The sequence below is a fragment of the Anser brachyrhynchus genome, assembly GCF_964034855.1.
Source record: "Anser brachyrhynchus genome assembly, chromosome: 1".
Lineage (NCBI taxonomy): Eukaryota > Metazoa > Chordata > Aves > Anseriformes > Anatidae > Anser > Anser brachyrhynchus.
In genome coordinates this window covers 29,007,151-29,024,643 of record NC_137694.1, presented here as the reverse complement: position 1 = coordinate 29,024,643, position 17,493 = coordinate 29,007,151, and the positions used below count along the sequence as shown (strand labels likewise).

The following is a 17,493-nucleotide window of genomic DNA, read 5'->3' as shown; positions in this document are numbered from 1 at the left end:
CAGCCTCTTCTGAACTTTCAATTAATAAATTATTTAGCACTTGTCCTTAGATGGCATGGCTGAGATGTCAATACCACCCAAAGCACCCACATTTACCAAGCCTATCCTGTATGAAAGGGGATGACGATGTTTGTGTAAGGAAAATGTCAAAGCGGGAAATTAACCCCTTCGGGGGGTTTACACAGTCAAATATTGCAATGACTGTTAACATATCAGCATTTATCTGATGCCAAAGGATCATGATATCCCTGCTGATACTGTTTCCCAGTTAGACTTGTGGTTCGCCTAGTTCAAAGAGGGCAATGGACTCTTTTTGTAACATTGCCTTTAAGCTGGTATGCTAATAAGCAAATATGACATGAAATTTTATTCCTAAAGATACAGTATTGAATTTTCTCCAATACAAAAGGACACAATAAATCTCAGCTTTTGTGACAACACGTCTCTTAGAGGAAGGTCATCTATATAAAAGAGTCTCCACAAACGTTGTTCTGTCTTTTTGGAGATTTACATTGGAAAGAGACTGAATGCTGATGGGGGCCGATCACTTCAGTCCCTTGTGTGCATATATGCTAACTAAGCTGAAATACAAGACTGTCTGAGAGATGTGGTAAAACCATGAGGGACTTCCACATCTATCTCCATCCTTTTGAAATTCCTCACACAAAGGTTGTGCTGAAAAGGATTTGATCTGCCCATTCATTCTCTTTACACACACCTCTTTTTTACCTATGAAAACCAGAAACTACTCACAGCAAACACTGAAAGAAAAACAAGCTTCACACATTCGAACAGCATGGACTGTGACCAAATAATCCACCTGGGCTAAATCCCTAGGCTGCTGGGTTTAGTGACCCAAACTACCACGCCAGCTGCCTGGGGCGGGAACCAACCTGTAATGTGTACTACTCCCAGTCTGCCCCTATGCAAAGAGGCGGGGGCAGCAGCATTCCACCCCACCTTACTGCAGACACCCTTACCAACACTTAGGAACTTACAAATGAGCCCAAAAGCATTATCTACGCCTATTAGCACAGGTCCCTCACCTTCCTTCCACCTGTTTCTCTACTCACTTGTCATGCTCTGGTGTGATGTCCTGTGCCTTCCTCAGGGGCTGGAACCGCCACTACTCGGAACCAACTACACCACACTCTGTCAGAGAGCCTGAGAAAAGCCCACATATACACATACACATTCCCTCTTGAAACCAATCAAAAGATTAGTTTTGCACATAGACTATGACATAATTACGGTTCAAGTCCTGCTGTACCATCCTCTTACTGAGAACTAGTCAAGTAAAGAACATGAACACTTACGTAAATTATCAAGATCTTACAGACTTTATTGAGACAATTTCCACAAAAGAGAGGGAATTTTTTCCGTGAGTAGGGATTGCAAGAATATAGCCAAAGTTACAAGGATTACATGTCAAATGGTACTCTATTTTCTTTTTTTTTTTTATGTCCATCTCGCTGTAGCTTTGACAGAATATGTTAATCAAAATCCTATAGAACTGTATTTAATTGTGTATTTAATTTTCATTTACATAATCATCTTACAAAAGGAGCATTTCTCCTTTGTGCTGGATGTCTTACGATTAAAAGTTGCAATTACCCAAATATGTTATTTTAGGAGCCCCATCACTATCGCTTCTATTGCTCAGTCATTACCATAAATTATTACACAGGAGCTAAATATACATTTCCAGTCTTCATCATGTCCAAACAGTCCTGCAGTCAGAGAGATCGAATGTTCCCTGCGGTGTGCCATAATAATCTGCATTGAGTGTTTTGGATCAAATAGGAGAAATTTCCAAAGCTTAAGGGCCTTAACAGAGAATTCAGGAAACACATAATTGCAGAGTGCCTTAATTTCAAAAATAGGATTTGTGTGCCTGTAACACAGGAATTGCTTATGGAAATGGGCAAGCACTTACACTGATATATATCTCCATAATCAGTGCAAAGCTACAAATGTTTTACTACTAAATATGTATTGTAACGACTATACAAACTTGATTAAGCATAAAATCAACTTGTAAGGGGTGGGACATAGTGGAGTGGCAAAGACAGAATATATTTTCCAAAAAATAAAAAATCAAGAGTAAAGCAGAAGATCTCAGTCACTTCTGAGGGGACAACAGGGCATGAAATACCAACCAGCTCACAAAAGTGTTTACCTCTGGGGCTCTGCTTCTTCTGTTACTTCTGTTTTGAGAAGACAAATGCATAATCTATCTGTAGCCTATGAATATTGTCTAGGCATTTCTGCTCCCTGCTCAGTTTCACCCATTACCACTCAGGGTATGCACAAATGAAGTCCTACTTAATCTCAGCATGGAAGTGGGTCACAGGCTGGAGGTGGGCCAGTTCCACGGGAGGTGGTTTCACTGAGGGACAGCAGCAGGATTTTAGCTAGCTCATAAACAGGGGTTAAAACTTTGTTGTATCCTCCAAGCTGCTGCCTAAAGTGGTCATCATAAATAGGTACCCTGCTCTTAGACTGCCTCAAGAAGCTGATCCTCCAAAATTATTGTATTGCAAAACTATTTTTAGCAATTTCTTCAGTTTGCATAGGAATGTTAACATGCCTGAGCTTTACGGTTATAGAATTAAAATAAAAGGGGTCAGGAAAAGCTGCAGTTAATGGTAGCATGAGAATTCAATCTATACTGCTTAAATGCGTTGGCAAAGCTTAGGCAAGCTGATAGACTAAAACCATGCAGAAAATGCAATACATACATGATAACATTCTTCTTTGTGACGATAACCTCAACAAACGTATTTCTGGCTTGCCTTCTCTCCCCTCCAACATGCTTGTTTTCAGAGTTTGCCTTCAAATTCTTGAAATTGAAATTTTAGCATTTCATGCAAATAGGAGAGAGAATGAACTGGAAGCATGTCATTGGGTTTTGCTTTGTTCATTTTCTAAGTGATTGTTTACATTCTTCAACCACAGACCTTGTGGGTTTACTTAAAATATGGCAACAGTATCATGGATAGGGGGCATAATAGTTGGAACTCAAATGTATCCTTTCAAACTTGGTATTTTTAATTCCACATTACAGAATAACCTGTCTTGGCTAACAAATGAAAGGATGAAAAAAACATCTTTAACTAGATGGCTCTTTTACAAAGGTGAAGTAGACTTTTCCTGAATTAGGACAGCGATAATTTTGAATAATCTCTGGAGACAGTAATTTACCTAATATTTGGAGAAGTTTTATTGTACCTAATGCAGTTTGTTGACGATTGTATCAGACAAATTCTGTTTTCAAATCTCATGCTCATTAAACGCAGTGCATAGTACAAAAACTGTGATGTGAAGAGTAAGTCTCACTGGACTGCATCAGTCACCTCACTGTCTAATGACATTGTTTTTTAAATGCATTGGGTACGTAAAATCACTATGTAGTGAAAATCTCAATTATTGCTTTGTTTCCTAAGTATTATGAAACACATGGTCAGCTACATTTATTTTACTTCAAATGGCTTGTTGTTACTTATTTCCTCTTTAGACTATTAAAACTCTGACTTATTTACTGTGGCACTCCTTTGATCATCATATACTTATGTAATTACACAGTTCAGATAAACAAAAACCACCACAAAAACTCTTTGCTATTTATAATGAGCAATCTTTAAAATTCACTTTTTGTTTTGTTTTGTTTTCTGATACTGGCTAGTTAAAGACTTTATCCATTTAAATGGACAGCTTCATCGTATCTTTTCTAAATATAAGCATGAGCTATTTTCAGGCCACTCAAGGAAAGTCATGGTGTGTAATATCAAATTCTTTGATTTGTTGCTGGCATATGCATTGCAAAATGTCATCTTGTCCTGCTGTTAGTGGACACAGCCAGAGAATGCTTATGATCATTACTGATTTAGATCGCTGATTTCTTTACATTCAAAATCACTTCAGTAAACAAAAGCAAAGAGCATACACTGAATTTTAGTTTTGAAGAATACTGTATCTCTGGCTGAGACTTCTCTTTTCTCTGAAAAGTCAATCAGATTAGTAGCGTGCACTTCCATAGCTCTCAATGAGTATAAACTGGAGGGAAGTTGTCTATGTGGTATGCAGAACTGTACAGTCAACTCCTGGTTGTCTGTGGGTGTGTAACCCAGGTTGCAGATTAGCAGGGCTATGCTAAAACAAAGCAGAAATAAAAGGAAAAACACCCACCATTTTCCTTTGAATTTCTCCTGCAGCTTTTTAGTTCAGCTTAACTTCATTCCTCAAGAAATGTAATAAACATAGGAAGTTCTTACAGGCTAGCGTGCATATGCTTTGTATTACCTATGTTTTATGCAAGTTAGTCTACACCATTTCTGTTTTCAATAATTGACAGCTGACTGTGTAACTATGGAAGAGCCTGGCAACCCATAGTTTTACTCAACATTTGCTAAAAAACAAGTATTAGTCAAAGTACATCTTTAATTCTCCTCAAAAACCACCAGACTTCCCTTTGACTTTATTTATTAAACCCATGAATAATAGCAGCTTGCTGCAATACTGGGCTGGGATTAATATAAGTAAAATGTTCTTATGCTTGGAAGGCAAAGCACAGACCATACAAGTGAGCAAACTCAATGCACTTAAAAGGAGATGGATACAGCAGGCTGCTCTGCCCTCGAGGCCTGGAGACTGCCTGAAAACCATTGTGTAATAATATTTTAGGGCTATACCAAAAACCTTGCATTAATTTGCTAACTGTCCATTTTATTCATTTAGAGGATCAATGCAACAATAACTGTGGTTTCTTTGTGAAGGAGTTGGGAGAGGGGAAATTGTTTCCCGCTGCACTCTCGCCATTATACATTTTTCTCTGCATAACATAGACAGTGACTACTTCATGACCAAAGCCAAAAGACACAGATAGGCAGTGTGCTAGCCAAGCATCATGGCATGATAGCACCAGGAAGGCAGCTGGAAGGAACCAGTGGCCTCCCTCTGTCTTTAGGAGGGAAATCAGACACTGACAAACCTTGGGAAGCCGCTGCAAGAAGCTACTGCTGAGGAAAGCGGACTCCTCTTATCTGCTGTGGAGGGGGGATGGCTGAGATACTTCTTAAGGAGCACTGGAGCAGAAGAAATACAGGACTCAATATATGAAATACTTCACATTGAACAAGAACTGATGGAGAGGTTGCCAAAGGGCCAGTGGCACAAGTAGAGGGCAAGAAAGCAAGAGGGGCAGACAGTCTTTTCTCGAGGGCACCTGTACTTACTCTTTTCTTCTTACCCAGGAAAATTAAAACAACTAGCATCATATAACCCATGAGCATCAAAGATCAATGCAGACATAAAACACTGTGACACTCTTTGCTATTCTGAAATAGAAGACTAACCTACCAGCCCTGTATAAGCTTTGGCACCGATTTCACTCCTGTACTAAAAGGAGAGCAGAAAGCTTTTCATACTGTGACACAACCGTGTACTGAGCTGGAAGAAACCTTCTTGCTCTTTTGAATTTATCCCCCAATGCATGAGGTTTGATGTGCTGACTAGGATCAAATGACACCCATGGCAGAACCTGCAAGCACTGCTTTACTTCATGTCTACATGTGATGAACCTCTCTAAGGTACCGGACATCCTGCACCAGTGAGTTCCACTGAGTAATAACTTTGCATGGCATGTTACTCCATATGTTGGCTTTTAACTTCACTGCACATCCCCTTGTTCATTTAACACTGGAGAGAATAAAAGGAATTACATCTGTCACAAGACTTCTTATTGGAACAAGTATAAAAATTCACTTAGAGAAAGACCTCCCCTGTCAGGTAGCAATACACTCGTGTATTTTTCAGTTAGTCAAAGGAATTATGTTCATATCAAAAGAAAAACATTTAGCAAAATATTTGCTTTCAGACTTGTTTACTGTTTATTATTTTAGTTTACATCAGTTACTGCTTGCAAAACTTCCAGGGAAATAATTTTAAATTGTTTTTTCCTTTTCCCACTGCATAGTAAATACAGCCTTCTTAGTATTTCAGAAGCATAGTACTATAGAAACGTGAGGGCCAGCTTCTGCTCCAAATGAAGTTAATGGGAAAACACCAACTGACTTTATTAGGAGCTAGGTCAGGCCCCGAATTCGCAGCTTGTGAAATTTCATAGTTGAAAATTTTCTGGCTAATCCTCAGAACCGACTACTTCTACAACTATAACACTATTTACAACTTTATTTATATGTACTTCTTTATTACAATATGTAATATCAATGTTCCTTGTAAAGGTTACTATTTTATAGAAATTAGACTGAAGTTATTGCCAATCAACCTTTTAATAAACTTAAGTGGGATAACTTTCAGAATTTTTCTCAACAAACGATTCAGTTTTTATGCACTCCTGCTATCTTTGACAATTGCTTAACTACCTTAATTTCAAAGCCTTTTCGGTGTAGTAAAAAAGTCCTTTTGGTGGAAGTTTATTGGTCCCGTTTCAAATTACGTTCTGAAACATCCTTGTACTGATGAGGACTCGGTATTTCAGCAAGTTTTCTGTTTCAACACAGTATATTAAGCCATGCCTCTCAACCAATCAACCTCAGTATAAAAGTGTAAGTGAGGTCAAACAGATTGCTCACTAAATCTTTGATCAAGTTGTCTGATCACATATAGACACAACTCTCTGAATTGTTGCATATGTTGTATAATGTTATCATACAAATTTAAGCATTTCCATTATTGACTGCTGCTCGTGTATGTATATATTAACTTGCTGGTCATAAAACTACAACAAAGAACAAGATACACCAATACTGAATTAAGACCTCTAGTCTTGTCTCTCCAAAAAAATTAAGAAAAAAATCAATGTTCTTTACGATCGACTGACTCATGATGTTGTGCTTCAAATATACACATTTTCCAAAATTAAACCGTGAAGTTAATGTCAAATACTGTGTTGTAACTTTAAATATAACTGACATATTAGAACAGATAGATGGGTAATTATGATAAACTACACAATAGTGCTACTGTAGATAATATCATTTATCAATCCTGTGGTCCCCATCATTCATGCATTTACAGTTTGGGAATACAGTGACTGCAAAGGATAATAATTCATAATGGCTACATTCTCAGTACTTCATGCTAGCTCACTAGACAAAATAAAAAAGGTTAATTGTATAACTGGAAAAATGTAAAATTTTATTCCAAGAAAATTAACAAGCTACACAGGTAAATTTTGGCAAATGCAACTTTATATTGAAATCCACACATCTGTATCTTAAAGAAGGAAAGACTCACAGACTCTAATGTATTTCTAAAATACTAAGAAATCATATTATATGCTTTCACAAGTTAAAACTTAAATAATTTAAAACAACCAATACACCAAAATGTGCAGAAAATATAAACAAGACTGTGCCTTCAGTAGAATAAATGCTTCACAAATTGTGCAAGATATCATACTAAGGCTGCGGTCTCCCCATGACAGCTGTCTTAAAATATAAACATACATCAACTGCCTGTGTTTCTCAGAACAAACTAGAAAGGGCGGCACACCTAGAAAAAAATCATATCATCCCAGTGATGTGCATACTGATTTTGGGAACCATTGGAGTAAAAAGGAAAAAAGAGGACTAAGTGATCTCTCATGCACTCCCAAATGACTGACCAGAGTTACTGATTCAATTTTCCTTGCTTATTTGCTTCAATGCTAAACAAAATGGAAGATACTAGATAACCCTTTAAGGCAACATGTGTTTATTCTGTATAATTATAACTGTTCAATTATGACTGGATATTATCATTAACGTTGCCTAACAGACTGATATCTAGCTTTTTAAAAAATATAAATAAGAGTCTATTAAACTTTATACCAAATCAGCAAAACCCACAGAATACAGTTAAATGTTAGTAATTTCACCGTTAAGGAAAATGGTATTTAGAAAGAGTAATATATCTGGGAAAAAGAAAAAAGAAAAAAAAAAAAAGAAAAAAAAGTAAAGTCTAAATCCGAACAAAAATACTGCTTTGGAATGCTCCCCAAAACTTACTCACAAGGCAAACAGATTTGTAAGTGTGATAATCCAATAATGCATGGCACATCTTTAATCAGTTACAGTACTTGAGTCCCCAGTTTTCAGTCTTTGCAAAACAATAATTGTATGAAATGTTTTAAAGGTCTTCAGATGTCTAAAATTAGTTTTATCAACACATTAACCTCATATCAACTTAATTTATTAAGATGTCCAATGCTAATCTTTTTGATGGTCTTATTTTATGTAGTGATATACACAGCATTTAGCACTGATACTTAGCACCTGCTACTTTCATAATCTAGATTTCAACCACATAAAGGAATTCAGGGCAGTAGTTCAGTCCTTTGTTCTTAATTACAAACCTTCAGCAGTGGTCAGCAGGAACATGTTTAGGTTTAAAATAGGATTAGAGGTGAGCTATTGCAAAGACTGCAGAATGTTGCCCAAATCCTTACAACTGCTGACATCCCATTCTTGATTTTCTTCTCAAGACATGGCTACAGGCCACAATTGCTTAGCAGAGAATGGTAGTGTTTCACAAGGCTAAAGATTTACAGATGCTCCCTCATATAACACAGTAAGGTTCCCTTGGTAACCTGGATTTTCTGCAGTAAAGAAGGGTTGTGCTGAAACAGCGCCTCAGCTCCCTGTTGGAGAAAATGCAGACAAAAGGATTGATTCCAGCTTGGGCAAAACTCATCCAGACAGCGGCCGTTAGAAATCCCCCTGGTACTACAGGCCCTCTTGCAAAAACTCTCCAGTAACAGGCTACCAAATAGGGACCCCACAAGGTCAGAAAGAGGAATGTCATGATGTAGAACATTCTGCTGATTCTCTTCTCCATTTTGAACTCGTCTAAAACCAGTAGCCTTCTCCTGCCTGTGGTGTTCGCGTTTTGCCTGATTCCCAACAAGGTTGGCGGTGTGGGACCCCTTCCAAATCCAGCCAGCCAATTAGCAGCCGCTTGACCGCTCGCTCCAGGACCATGGAAAGTCCAGTTCTGGCTCACTGCTGCAACAAACTGGACTGGCTTCATTTTCCTGCGGTCGTGAACAAAAAATATCAGCTTGAGGTAGACAAGCTGTGTGGCTAGGAGGATGAGGGCAAGAAGAAGCATAAATCCCAAAGAATCATTAGCCCTGAAGGAACGATGCTGGAAAGTGCATTGGTCTTCCTCCCTAATGAACGAGTAGGTGCCCACATCTAAAACTGGGGGGAAAGCCATGGCTACAGAGAGGGTCCACACCATACAGATAACGGCCAAACAAGTCCAGAAGGTCAGCCTTTTCGTATAAAAACGGTGGTGGGCAATAGCTAAGTATCTGGTGACGCTTATGCAGAACAACATGAAAGCAGTGTGAAAGCAGGACAAAACCCCCAAAAAGGCAATCACTTTGCAAGTAAGAGTCCCATACGTCCAAGTAGAGCCATTTTTTACAGAGGTGAAAACAAATGGGAAACAAATTGCAGATCTGAGGATATCTGAGCAGCAAAGATCCAACAGGAAGTAGTAAGGAGCTCTATGCAAGGTCTTATCTTTGACTAGCAAAATGGAGATCAGAAGGTTACCCACCACACTGACTCCTATTATGAAACCCAGTGAAGTCAGTTTCAGAAAAGCTGTTAAAGGAGAAAGATTTTGTAAAATGTTGTCAGCTGCATGGCTGTAGTTCGCCATAGATGGATGGATGATATGTATATTGCCTCAGTCAAGTCTCATGATCTATATATAAGAACAAGGAAAAAATAGATCCATACATCTTACTGAAAATGTAATCCACAAACAGAACTGATCTGGTGTCTAGTCATACAGTACATCCTCTTCTTTCTGATTTGTCATGCCATCAAAATATCTGAAAAAAAATCGAGCTATCAGTTCTTAAGTTAACAAGAAATGATGTCAGAAAGTGCTAACAAAGATGTTAATTTATGGAGAAGCAAATGAAGTTGTAAATTTGAGTACTATTGTTTGTTTTTAAAAATCTCGAGGCTTTTTTTTGTTTTTTATACTTACTGTTTAGCATGTTTGATTATTGGCATTTCACAGATTTGGCTCATTACAGTTTCAGAACTGACCAGTGCCCCTTATATTCGGTAGCATATATAATTTTACAGTTAAAGCCTCAGAGATTTTATGAATCAAAAAGATTCCTAGTTTGCAAGCCCAAGAGTTAATCACTGGCATCTTTAAAAAAATCCCCAAAGGCTGCTGATATTTTGACATTACCTATATTTATTTTACGGCTACAGTATTTGTCAATGTTTTAGAGGCAGCTGCTGTGTTGATACGGATCACACCCAAAGAAACCCTGCAGAATTTATGTTTTTTAACCCAAGTCACCAAAGCACATTAATCACACTGTGTTGGTTCATGCACATTGTAAGAGAAACAGTATTCATTATTCCCCTCCCTTCCTCCTATAAGCCATAATTTTATCATTTAGGCTTCCAAATAAACAGGTATGCCAGACAGGCGATAGCACTAAGCTTTAGGGTCCCCCCCCTCCCCGCTTTAATGCAAATCTTTAGAGCCTCAACATAATTCAGAATAAGCAACGCTCAATGTAAATACTGAGAAAAAATAGGCAACACACCCAAGATACAATGCCCATCCTTTCAGGAGGGCTGGTTTTGATTATGCTTAAATAAACATATAATAAATTGATATATATATATATATATTTTTAGCTAATTAGGGCTCCGCGATTCCCACTCATCCTCCCGGTGAACCTCACCGGAACATCATTTCGTGCAATAAAATAAAATAAAGAACTGTCTGCTGTTGTTTTATTATTATTATTATTATTATTATTCCCCCTCCCTCCGGAGCCAGGGACGGGAGCCACAGCAGGCATGATCAGGCTCCTTCGCTCCCCACCCCGAGTGTTTCCACCTCGGGTGTGCACAAAGGATATTCCCACTGAATCCCAGCAAAACCCTTCCATTCTTACCGTCCACAAAAGAGCCTGATTGCTGCTGTGTAAACAGAGGCTGATCAGATCATGGCATCGTTTTAAAACCATGAAATCAGGCTCCCCCTCCCCCCCCCCCCCCCCCACCTTCCCCCTCACCCCCCCCCGCCGCTTCCCCCTCCTCTGTGGCGCCGTCCCCGCCGCCCGGGCGGCCCTGCCTCCCCTCGCACCCACCCCACAGACCCCACGCACCCCACACGCACCCCACAGACGCTCGCACCCCCCGGGGAAGGGCCGCCCGCCACCCGCGGCCATGCCGGGCACGACTGCGCCGCGCCGCCCGGGTGCCGCCGCCCGGCAGCCGCAGCTGCCGGCGCCCTGCGGGAGCCCCCCGCGGCGGGGAGCCGGGGCTTTGTCTGCGGGCTTCGGCTCTCATCGCTCCCCCGGACCCCATCCCCGAGCCCGGGGGGGGGGTCCCCGCACCTGCGGCTGCGGCAGCCCCGGCTCGCCAGCCCCTGCCCTCCTCCTCCTACCTGTTGGTGCCGGCGGTGCCCACATGCCACAGCTGCTCCTCCAGCGCTGCTTTATCCCTTTTTTAAACCCCTTTTCGCTTTCCTCCGCCGCGTTCCGTTCTTCTCTCTCTCATTCCTTTAGGATTATTTTTATTTATTTTTCCTTTTTTTTTTTTTTTTTTTTTGCCTCGGTACCTCGCCTGAGGATTCAGTCAGCGGCTCGGCCGGCGCATGCCCGCTGCGCCTCCTCCCTGCGCGCCGAGCCCCGTCCTCCCTCCCGTGTCGCAGCGGCTCGGGCACCCCCCGGCCCTCGGCGGCGGCCCTGGCCGAGGGCAGGGCGGCCTCAGCGACGGCTGCTGCCTCGCTGGGGGCCGGGCAGCCCCCGCGGCGGCTGCTCTGTCCCCGCCGAGGGGATGGCGGCCCCCCCCGGCAGCGGCAGCAGCCGCCGCCTCAGCGCGGGGAAGGCGGCAGCGCGTCCCCATCGCGATGCATAGCCCGGCTGGATTTATCGCCGAGGGAAGGGAGGGGGGGGAGGAAGCGGGTCCTGCGCTCCTTGTTTGTGCCGATGAACTCCCCCCCCTCCCTCCCCTTGTGCTGAAAATGGGGGGGGGGGGACGAGGGAGCGCCCCCTTCTCCTTCCCCCTGCTGGCCCCTGCGGCGGCGGGGAGAGGGAGGGGGGCTCCCGAAGAAAGCGCCGCGGTTCGGGGCGGGCGCCTCGGCTGCGGGGCCGCTAGGACACCGCACCTTCCCCCTGCCTCCCCCGCTGCCCCCCCGGCAGCCGGCGGCACGGCGGCGTTGGCAGCGTGCGGGCACGGCCGGCGCAGGGCTGCTGGCAGCGCTGCATGGCGGCGGGGCCGAATGCTAACGGCAGCCTGCTCCGGCCGGGGCGCGGCCCCCGCTTGTGCCTCGGCGCGCACCGAGGGAGCGGGGAGACGCGAGGGGACGGGGTGGGTCGACGGCCCCCGAGATGGCACCCCTCGGCCCGGCCGTGCCCCGAGATGGCACCCCTCGGCCCGGCCGTCCCCCGAGATGGCACCCCTCGGCCCGGCCGTCCCCCAAAATGGCACCCTTCGGGGGCACCGAGGTGGTCATGGCGGGAGGCAGCCTGCAGCCTAGGTGCTGCGAGTGCCTGGCCGCCCACTGCCACTCGCAGAGAGTATAAAACCCGGGGAAGAAGCAGAGGGTTTGGCGAAAAACCTTGACGGAGCGTGGCCCTCAGCCCTCCGGCCTCTTGAATCTTTGTAGAGGTTTATCCCAGACAAGTGGGCACATTAACGAGAGGTGCCCCAAAAGCCTTCGAGGAGGAAGTCCCATGAGGTATTCCAGGGTAGAAAAAGGCTTGGTTTCTGAGGAACTTCTTCACAGGCAGCCTCCACTCAAGCCAAAATAAGTCCTTCTGGAGAATGGGTTTGTGGGGTTGATTCATAATGTGTGGCACATCTTCAGGATCGCCAGTAGACTACTAAAGCTGTTATCAAAGTTTGGGTTCTTCTTGGTTTTGGCACTTTCTAAAAGTCTTTGGAATTAGTGGCCAAGCCACAAAATTAGCTTCAGGAGCAGCGTGATTGGACCCAAAGGTCTGCAGCCTCTGAGTAATACAGTTACTCAGAACAAAAAATTGCAGTGTTTCAAGCATGTGAATTGCTTCAAATAAAACATTTTTCTGAGTAGAAAACTCACATAGAGCCTTATCATAGATACCTTATCATTTTTTCTTCTTTGTTTCTTTGTCTCTTTGTCTCTTTGTTTCTTTGTTTCTTTCATGAACGTAATTACTATGACCTTAGGTTGCTGCTCATCTTTGGGGTTGATTTCACTTCCAAAAATTGCCGTTTTGGGTGGTTATTAAAGCTACTACTTCAAGATGTGCTTCTCATGTCACAATCAGCTGAGCTAAGCAGACCTCTCTGGCTACCCCTTTTCTGTTAAATATGTGTGCTTTGTCATAGAGCTGTTACAATTTATATCGCTATATAAACTTGCTTTTCTTTTATACCTGTCAAGGACTGCTGAAGTCCATAGACTTCAGAATTCATGGACTACTGTTCAACTGCTGGTTTAGCATAATCATCATATGTGTAATCTGAGAACTAATGCTCTAATTTTATTCAATGAAATGTAGACATCTAGACTGAAGTTACATATAACTAAGCTAGTTTCCCATTGTAAATGGAAGAGAAGAGAAGAGAAGAGAAGAGAAGAGAAGAGAAGAGAAGAGAAGAGAAGAGAAGAGAAGAGAAGAGAAGAGAAGAGAAGAGAAGAGAAGAGAAGAGAAGAGAAGAGAAGAGAAGAGAAGAGAAGAGAAGAGAAGAGAAGAGAAGAGAAGGGAATAGTTCAGTTGGAAGGGACCTACAGAGATCAGAAAGTCCAACTGCCTGACCACTTCAGGATTAAACAAAAGTTAAAACTTATTATTGAGGCATTCTCCAAATGCCTCTTGAACACTGACAGGTATGGAGCATCAACCACTTCTCCAGGAAGCCTGTTCCAGTGTTTGGCCACCGTAACAGTAAAGAAATTTTCTGAATACCCAGTCCGAAACCTCCCCTGGTGCAGCTTCTTGCAGTTCCCATGCATCGTGTCATCCATTACCAGGGAGCAGAGACTAGCACTTCCCTCTCCATTTCCCTCCTCAGGAAGCTGCAGAGAGCAATGAGGTTGCCTCTGAGCCTTCTTTTCTCCAGACTAGACAACCCAAGTGTCCTTGGCCTCTCCTTACAGTACATGAGAAGATGTTTTAGGGTTCAGATCACCTCATTTTGAAGCACAAGTCTAAAATAGGTCAGATGGATACACTATTCTCTGGAATAGAATTAAGCAAGAGAAACCCTTGTTAGAAACGGAGAGATTTCTGGTGAAGTGTGAAATAACACTATGTTAAGCTGTTGTTCTGGGAGCAGGTCACTTTCCCCATGGATGGAAAGCAAATCCAGGAGTCGTGGACTGGGAATCTGGGAGATGAAAGGAGTGGTCTGTTAAAGATGGCTCCAGGAAGCATGAGCTGAAATGAATATGCCTTTGGAAGGGGGGGAGGAGAAAAGCTACAAAAGGACAGGTGAAGAGATCTGTCCTCAGTAGTTCTTCAGATTTGTACTCTTCAGTTCTTCAGGCTAGAGATCTGAAAGGTACAGAAAAAAAAAAAAAAGTGGGGAAGCCTTTGTTGTAAAGTGAGTTGATTAGGGGTAGCCAAGCAGAACTTCTTGGGGCTTTGCCACAAGAAGGGATCCTGAACTTGGAATAAATGGCCCGCTCCTGAGTGTAAGGGGGACAGCATTAAGGACAGCAGGAAGGAAGGTTAAAAGAGAGGACTTGCATGCTATATAAACATCTCAGAGGACAGAAGTGATTATTCTTGGGAAGGTAAATAATCTTTCCCTGCTGTTTTTATGTAAGTTCTTGTCTGCTTTTCCCCAGGAAGGAAGGGGAAAGGGACAGAGAACAAGTCAAGTGTAAGAGCAAGAGCATTTATGTACCCCATTGGAGCTAACAGCAGAATGATTCAAGCGTTCCCTAGAAAATATGAGAGTCGAGACTCTTTCCCTCATTTTCTGATTTAGATCAAAGACGTGAACTATCTGCAGGTTTGGGTAACCCTACTGCAAATTTGTTGACAGTTATGGTACAGAGATCTTTCCATGTCTCCTGCTGGAGTTATTTGTTTTTTTCAAAGTAAAGACCCACAGCCTAGAAAATAATGGGTGAGGTACTCAGCATTGCTGTTGGTAACTGAGAATTCCATATTTTGACTGACTTTTTTTTTTTTTTTTTTGCTATTTAGGTAGTGTATAAGAATAACCAAGGTCTGGGTCCAGTGAATTGGACCCACTAGGTCCATTCCCAGAACAGGACCACCTTATTAGAGAGTCATACTTTGAGGCTTTTGGTCTTTGACAAGAGATTGCAGCAACCCATTGCCATGAGGTGGTGGCGATGTTTGGGTACCAGGAGTTCTGGCACCTGTGTGAGGGACAGTTTACTATTGTAAAGGAACTTTGTTGGCATGTAAGAGCAGTTTGGGTACATGGCACTTGATTTCTTTTGAGGAATTGTGTACCAAAGTTATAAACCAGGTCAGGTTGGTGAGTAGGTGATTCTCATTGTTTTGAGCTTTTTCCTCAGAATGGAAGAGGTTTTTTAGAAAAGTCTGACACTGACAAATCTCACTAATGGAGTCTGAGGTAGAGATTGGGCTGGAAGACAGGCTAGTGATGACGAGTAGCTATCAGTTGAAAAGATGGGGTGAGATATTAGCCTCACCAAGGTCAGTAACAACTCTCGCCAATTTCAGCAGAATCAAGATTTCAGCCCGGGGTCAGAAGCTGTGAGCAGCTAACCTGTAAAATATTCATGTCTCTATTCTCTTGATCATTTGGGTAATTAAAGCGTTTATTAGTGGTTCTGAAATTTGGATGTATGTGTTGCCTGGGCAGTCTGCAGAATGCAAACTGTGAAGCACTGTGGGATTTTGTGACATCTCCACAAAACTGGAGATACTCTGCAAGGTGTACCCACCTCTGTGCAGAGGCCAGCACAAGATTTATGTATTGCTTAAGAGACTGTGATAGATGCTATCAAAGTACATCCTTTTCAAAGGGCTCAAGGAATTCTTCCAAGGGAAGTTTCATGCCAGTGCTGTAGATTTGTGCAACTTTGAAATAGTATTTAAGTACAACTTATGTAATAGAGAGACCTGTGAAAGACCCCTGCACAACAGAGAATTTCACCTGCAATATATTTGGTTCCTGTGCTTTGTAAAGTGTTTGCAGAGTAAAGACATTGTTGGTAGTGTCTGGCTGCGGGGTTGGCCCTGAGCACAGACATAAATTTCACCCCACGCTAAAGGTGCCTGAACTGGTCTCCACCTCAGCGATGCCTGGTTTCACATATGACAAAACCACATTCATATGAGTATTGAAAACAATTCCTCTTGGTAATTATTGCAATTTTAAAAATTAATATTTTGCCAGATCCTCAGTTGTTTTATAAATATTTCTCAGAAGTGTTTAATGAGGTATTTAAAAAATGTTTCCAACGTGCCCTTTGAAAGTTAATTTTATTCTTAAAAATTGAACTACGTTGCATGCTAACACAGGGATAAATAAAGGTTTAAGGGCCAATATACATAAACTTGTCTGCTGAGCACATAAAAAGGCTTTGTCTTGCAGAGGGAAACAACAGCTCTGTGCGACTCTAATGGCTGTGAGAAACCAACGTGCTTCTGAAAATCGCATTAGATACTCATCGGTGTCCTCAAGCTTCTGAACATCTTTTAACATTTTTTTCATTACAACTATATCTGAAAGACTGGACACACGTCTTCTGCATCTAATTTTCATAGATATACTGTTAAATAAATATTGCAGTGTTACGTTCAGTTATTTTTTATGCAATTTAGGTAGTGTGGACAAGTAATTACTTGACTTCACTTGCTATCAGGTAGTCAGAAATGCAAATGAACTTAACCATGCCCGTGACTAATTGCCAGTGTTAAATTGCACTGCTAATTACTTGTTTCTACAAAAAGATAAGCTACATTTTTAAATTGCTGGACTTCACAAGTGGCCTTTTTATATATTTGAGAGAGAGAGAGAGAGGCAAAGAAGGGTTCATGCTGCCTTTGTGGTTTGTACTCCATATGTATGTTGTAATGTACTGAAGAATTACCAGATTGCTTATTTTCACAGCCAAGGTGGAGTGATAATAAATAACTGATTAAAGATACAGATAATCACATCCACAGTGATGTGAATAGATGATTTATTACCACAGATGTATATTAAAAAAAAAAAAAAGATAAAAGGAACTTTATAGTAGATGAAGACGTAGTTTCATGTAGATACATTTTTGAATGGCTGAGAATATTTGTCTAATATTGCCGTCTTGGATTTCTTGTAAATTGTATGCATAGATAATGGTGTATTTAAAATTTAATCTTTGAATAATTTTTTAGCTCAAATTTACAAAAAAAAATAGCAAAACAGAGGGTAAACTCTTATCTTGTGTGTCCATTTTATCAATTTTTCTAAATGTGAATAATGCTGTATTTGCAATTTTGTTAGTGTAAAGTATTGAAAT

General features: G+C 41.8%; 1 protein-coding gene across 3 annotated transcripts; it reads right to left on the bottom strand.

Moving 5' to 3' along the window:
- Positions 1-6,984: 6,984 nt before the first annotated feature.
- Positions 6,985-12,197, bottom strand: GPR85 (G protein-coupled receptor 85). 3 transcript variants are annotated; one of them, XM_080563696.1, is made up of 2 exons: positions 11,440-12,197; positions 6,985-9,847 (listed from the first exon to the last, which is right to left on the bottom strand). In XM_080563696.1, exon 2 carries the CDS (start codon positions 9,670-9,672, stop codon positions 8,560-8,562), a length of 1,113 nt encoding a protein of 370 aa, XP_080419822.1. In that variant the 5' UTR covers positions 9,673-9,847; positions 11,440-12,197; the 3' UTR covers positions 6,985-8,559. The 3 variants fall into 3 exon arrangements, with proteins under 3 accessions (XP_080419822.1, XP_080419824.1, XP_080419823.1); XM_080563698.1 differs by lacking the exon at positions 11,440-12,197 and adding an exon at positions 11,170-11,319; XM_080563697.1 differs by lacking the exon at positions 11,440-12,197 and adding an exon at positions 10,946-11,012.
- Positions 12,198-17,493: the final 5,296 nt, after the last annotated feature.